Here is a 5642-nt window from a genome sequence, read left to right on the forward strand (position 1 = left end):
TTTCAAGATTTATTGTAGATCTCATTTTCTATATACATTATTCATACATCGTGTTCCCAACTCTCTTCCGTTCAATCGTAACAAGTATAAGCAAGTGGACCCGTTGCTATTACTGGCTCGACCGGATCGCATTAGTGGATCGATCAATGAAAACCGTTCAGCGTTTTCCTTCTATTCGGAGCGAGAGCTGTTCCCAGAGAGCTTAAACGATACTCAGTACAAGTGCTGGTAAGAAAACCGTCAACTTCGTGTGGGACTACTCGCGTCATGGGAGAACGACTTTGGTGGAAATACGATTCCACCGAGCGTGTCTTGCGTTCTCGTTTTCATTATAATCTAGCTTAATCGCTACGTTTAGATACTCTCTTTGTCGCTCTGTCTGCGTCTCCCATGTCGTTCAGTATTCGTGATTGAATCCGGACACCGAAAAGAAATCGTGTCCGCGAACAGTCGACCGGAAGAAGAAACGCTATCGTCGCTCGATAACGCGCGAGCTATTCCGCAACGATTTACCCTATTATAAATAAGTAGTAAAAAAAGAACAAAGGAAAAAAGAGTGTCGTGTATGCGCAACGAGAAGCAAGCTACGGTCAGGGTAAATATAAATCTTTACAATACCCTCGAAACAATAAATCTACCACTTTTTCTCTCTCTTACTCTCCTGCTCTTCCTTTCCGATAAAAAACAACGTTCGATTACGTGCTTATCAAGTTCTACAAAAAAATATATATCAATATACTTTATAACGTCGAGAAAATATAATGAATCCCAGCAACGCGAAACAGAATCGAAAGAAAACAATGTCTTCCGCAGTTGATGAACTCTTGAACGACGCTTATTGCAGATCAGTCAATCGGTTCGATTGAATGGTGTGCACACGCGACGAAGGGATGAGAAAATATTGGTCAATGATCGAACGATTGAATACTCGAACGCTTCCGCAACAGCGTTCCGTCGTTCGTCTAAAACATACTCGGAAGGATTTCGCGCTTGAACCCTCGGCTCGGCGGACCATCGCGACAAACTGCACGGTTAACAACGATTCGGACCGTTAACAATATGATTTAACAATTTCGTGAAACATAATTCTCAAGGTACTTATTCGAAACTAGTTAGCCTCTCTGTTGCTCCGAATACCGAATAGTTGAAACGACCTCCGCGCGTCCAAGGGTCAAGCCAATAATCTCGATAAAACTCAGTAAAGTATCGTCTTTGTACGCATTCGAAACATGGTAAAAGCTTCGTTCTCTATTCGATAAAATCAACCCGTAGAAACGTAAATTTCCGCAACAACTGTACAGCGATCGTGTACTTAAATGTTAAGTATTTAAAAAAGAATATGCAATCGTTAATAGTAATGTCTTTCCGCGCTGGATCGGGCCAAAAGCTTGAACCGTGTTTCCAATCGACAGCGTGGTCTTCAAAAACCAAGGGGACTTACGACTACGAATGGCATGGCACGGAGGCCGTTTTTCTTGCGTGAAAAAATGAAAAAGAAGTGTACGCAGGTGTGTGTATAAAATCTCTGAGGTAATTTACATGAACGCGCACCACTTCTTGGGGGCTTGGTGGTCGTTGACGGACTTGTCGCGCTCGTCGTCCAAGAGGTCCAGTTTGTTGCTCTGGAACTTGAGCTCGGCGACGGGCGTCGATGCTTGTATAGGCCTGCGTAAGCCTTTGAGCAGGCTGATCGAGGTGTTGAACATACTGTTCTCCGTTTCTGTCTTTTGTTTCTTGCCAGCCCGGTCCTCGATAGTTTCGTGCTTCCGTTTCTTCTCCATCGAGCTGCCGTTGCTCGCGGAGATCGTCTCGGACACGCCTGTGTTGTACCGCAGGATCTTAAAGTCTTCGTTCTCGTCCGGCATCAAAGACGTGCCGGATGTGTTGACGAACATGGAATTGTTCGGCGAGTACCTCTGCTCGCGTATCGTCACGTGTCGCATTCTGCCGAGAGATCGCCTGCCGGAGATGTTTCTCAGCGTCTTGCCGAAGGACAAGTCGTCGGACGGCCTCGGAGGCAACGTGGACTCTTGATCCTGGTCCTGTTCGGCCTGCTGATCCGCGGCGCTCGCTTCCGCCATCTTCGAGCTCTCCTTCATGCAGTCATTCAGCTTGATCTGCACGTCTTTCAGCATTATCGCGGGGTCATACGAGACAAAAGACTCCTCCTTCTCCGTCGTCGTCTCCTCCACCTTCTCCCTCTCATTTCTCTCCTCGTTCTGCGACGTGCTCTCGCTCACCTCCGTCAAGTCCGACTTCAGAGACTCCGCAAGCTCCACGGTGCTGCTCTCTGTATCATTCAGCGACACGCTTTGAGCCTCGTCGTTCTCCTGCGCGCGGCTCTCCGTCTCTATCCGAACCTCCTCGTTCTCCTTGCTCTTCGGTTCCTCGCCGATTTTCTCCTCTCGAGGCTTCTCCGAATTCTCGTCGTTCTCCAAGCTCAACTTTAAATCCGTTTCCTCGGCCTCCTCGCGCTCTACGTGCACCTCCACCTGCTTCGTTTCCACGGATTTCTTCAATTTCTCCTCAGTCTTTTCTGTGTCCGTTTGATCCTTCTCGGGTTCTCCATTCCGCTGCTCTTCTTCCTTAGAACTAGCCTGAACAGGTTCCGAAGCAGCACGATCAACATGCTGCTCCGTAGAGTTCTGAATCTCCTTGGAAGTTTCTGGCTTGGCGCAGCTCTTATTCCCCAATGTTTCATCCACTTTGATCTCTACTGTCTCAGATTCCGGCTGCATTTTCGAGTTGGGTTCGCTGCCTTTGCTCTCAGTCGACTTCTTCTTCTTCTTGGGGGAGTTCACTACCCAGGGATTCTGCTTAGTAGGACAGCTCGAATCAAACTTCACCGCCGTGCTGACTTTGTTCTGAAATAAATACGTTGCTCTGCGTGAGAGGTTTGAACAGGGTAGAGAGAAAAGGGAAGTAGCTTTTATGGGGCAAGGGGTATCCCCGATTTACCTTAAAGCCTTTCCTTTGGCCAGGCGGTACTTTTCTCAGCTGCGCAGTCAACTTAGACCTAGAACCAAGAATACACAAACGCTGAAAGTGGTTGAAAGGAAACTACCTGCGGATATTTATAGCCAATTTCCACCGAGCAAGAGGTACCGGAGGTGATGAGAGGTGCTAATTTAAAATGAAAAAAGCTTCGAGGAGAAGGGCTTAAACCAAAGAGTTTCTCGTCCAAGCACGTCGGTCTGGTGGCTGCACGTTCGCTCATCGTCAGAACATTTCGCCGTCGTACAGAGTTCGGATAAAAGTCGGCGGTGCCGGTAACCACAGACGGTAAGAAAACTGTCGATGAATCGATCTACAAACAAGATACGCGATATCGGCGAAATTATCGTTGTAGTTGGATGACATTTGGCCCGATCGTCGCGGCACTTCGCGTGACAAGAACGGAGCACGATAAAAATGCACGCGACGCGTCCCCGTGTCCCGGCGTGACGCGCGCCGCGCATAACAAAAATCACGAAAAAGAAGCGTACGCTCCGGCCGGGAGAGCGAGTAAACGGATATATGCGGCTGACTGAGAGATAGTATGTATGTCGGGGAGAAGAACTGTGGTTTCAAAGCTGCTGGCTCGTCGAGCTTTTATTGGTCTTACAAACCTGTTCGGATTCTCGGATTCGCGTTGTCGGTTGTGCGAGTGCGTTTCAGAAGTTTTCGACGTCGCTTTGAGCAGCTTCCTATACAAATTCCTCTCATCGCCCCAAGGGGCCGCCTTCTTTGGCGTCTTACCCATGGTGTTTTAGCGTGTTGCCCAGCCCTCGAAACCACGTATTATATATATCTCTCTCTCTCTCTGTACACCTTTGTTCCCGTTGCTCGTGAAAATGTATGTGTACGGTGAACGGGACTCGCGGGATTTTCTCACAGAAACGTCGAAATTACTTGATTTCTACCGGGAGATCAACTAAATACATCGACGCATTCGATCAAGACTCGACGCTTTTCCCCTCTTTCCCGCACACACGCACACACGCTCTACGTAAATAGCTCGTTCTCTCTCGCTCTCTTTCTCCTACCCTCCCACTCTGACTCGCCTTTCTCTATTTCTGTTTCGGTAGACTCGGGGCTATGCACACATTCCACGCTATTCCGAAGACGTGAACGCGACAAGAAAAAGCACGTACGAGCCACTCAGAACCGGCGTCTGGGTGTAACCAGAAATTCGATGCACGCACACTACTCAGGACGCCATGTAACACGCCATGTAAAACCCGCCACTCTCGAGCGAACGCGCGCGCGCGCGATCGAAACGACGCAACTTGTGGAGATTCGCTGTTGTTCGCGAAACGCGACCTTTATTTAATTGGATCGAGACTTTTGCGAGCTTTCAACGAAGAATGTTGGTATTCGCAAACGTATGCACACCAGTGCACACCACCGACGATCGTACTTGATCGTACTCAAATCGTACTATCCCCGGCAAAACGACGCTCATGTCAAACGAATATCGTATCACGGCGCTGATGTCGTTACCGCTCTCCAGAAATGAAATATTCATTCATAGAAATATTCCCTATACTCCGAATCAGTCGGATCCGGCGTCGTTACACATCATTCACATTCTGAATGATTTCAATGAACTGATGAAGCCACTCACTCTTACCTCGATTTAGTATCGGATTTCGCATTGGTCTCATGCTGCATTTTAAGAAATTCAATCGAACACAGTCTCGACTACGGCACTGCTGACAGAGTGTGACACAGTGACAGAGCAACTGGTTCGCTAGAATCGAATACACTCAAGCTATAGGCGAGTCTCGCCACGGGAGGGGGGAAAACGGAACTTTCATGACGAAAATAGTCTAAGGGAAAGTTCCTAGGCAGCCGAGATGCTAGGGATAGTACTAGGGTTTAGAGACGCTAGCGACATCTATGGGAACACGCTCAAGTTGATAGAGGATTTGTTTCATGTTTCTGCAGATAGAGAGCGACGTATGAGGAAACTAGTCGAAGCCGTTTGTCGGTAAAATGGAGAACTATTAAATTGTCGACGGTTCAACAAACTAAATTATCGCGCCATTAATCGGCGGATGGTTGAACTGTTTACCTAGCAATTTGGGTGTTTCGCCGTAGATGGCAATACCAATCTTATTAACAAATGTTATCGCTATTTTATACATATATCAGATGGGTAAGCCATAAATCATCCCTAAATACAGGGACGAAAGACTAGTGCTAAATAAAAACCTAATAAATGCAAAATGTCAACATAAATCACAGCAAAGATTTTACCCTTTTCAGCAATGTTACAGAGAACTTCATCCATTTTTCATACACATTGAATCCCAAAGAAATACACAAATCGGAACGGATTCCCCTCACTCGATAAGAGAATTAACCTTGTAAATAAGGGTGATATGTAAACCATACCCTATGGAATATACATTTTTTTAACCCAAATACGTTTCTCGGGGTGAAAATTCACTCATTCACTATTTTTGCATACTATAAAATGACTGTACTCTCTTTATCTGTGTTGTGAGATGTGTTTCTCTAAAATGTGACTTCATGAATGGAACATAATTTGTTAGGTTAACGTGTACAGCAAAAGAGGGGTAATCATAGAATCTTTTATGCAACTATTTCCGAGAAGCATATGAGGGTTTCAAAATTATCAATGACTTCTGTATTAC

General features: G+C 46.5%; 1 protein-coding gene across 2 annotated transcripts; it reads right to left on the reverse strand.

Moving 5' to 3' along the window:
- Positions 1-1517: 1517 nt before the first annotated feature.
- LOC143216083 (uncharacterized) lies at positions 1518-5348 on the reverse strand. 2 transcript variants are annotated; one of them, XM_076438850.1, is made up of 3 exons: positions 4613-5348; positions 2959-3016; positions 1518-2864 (listed from the first exon to the last, which is right to left on the reverse strand). In XM_076438850.1, exons 1-3 carry the CDS (start codon positions 4651-4653, stop codon positions 1536-1538), a joined length of 1428 nt encoding a protein of 475 aa, XP_076294965.1. In that variant the 5' UTR covers positions 4654-5348; the 3' UTR covers positions 1518-1535. The 2 variants fall into 2 exon arrangements, with proteins under 2 accessions (XP_076294965.1, XP_076294964.1); XM_076438849.1 differs by lacking the exon at positions 4613-5348 and adding an exon at positions 3609-4549.
- Between the last annotated feature and the right edge of the window lie 294 nt (positions 5349-5642).

The sequence above is a fragment of the Lasioglossum baleicum genome, chromosome 15 (assembly GCF_051020765.1).
Source record: "Lasioglossum baleicum chromosome 15, iyLasBale1, whole genome shotgun sequence".
Taxonomy (NCBI): domain Eukaryota; kingdom Metazoa; phylum Arthropoda; class Insecta; order Hymenoptera; family Halictidae; genus Lasioglossum; species Lasioglossum baleicum.

Excerpts from the sequence above, each read along its gene's own strand:
- LOC143216083 (XM_076438849.1), bottom strand. The coding sequence starts at position 3,742 with ATGGGTAAGACGCCAAAGAAGGCGGCCCCTTGGGGCGATGAGAGGAAT. Across the intron at positions 3,017-3,608 it reads GAATCCGAGAATCCGAACAG|GTCTAAGTTGACTGCGCAGC; the intron begins GTTTGTAAGACC and ends TCTTGGTTCTAG. Across the intron at positions 2,865-2,958 it reads GCCAAAGGAAAGGCTTTAAG|AACAAAGTCAGCACGGCGGT; the intron begins GTAAATCGGGGA and ends TATTTATTTCAG.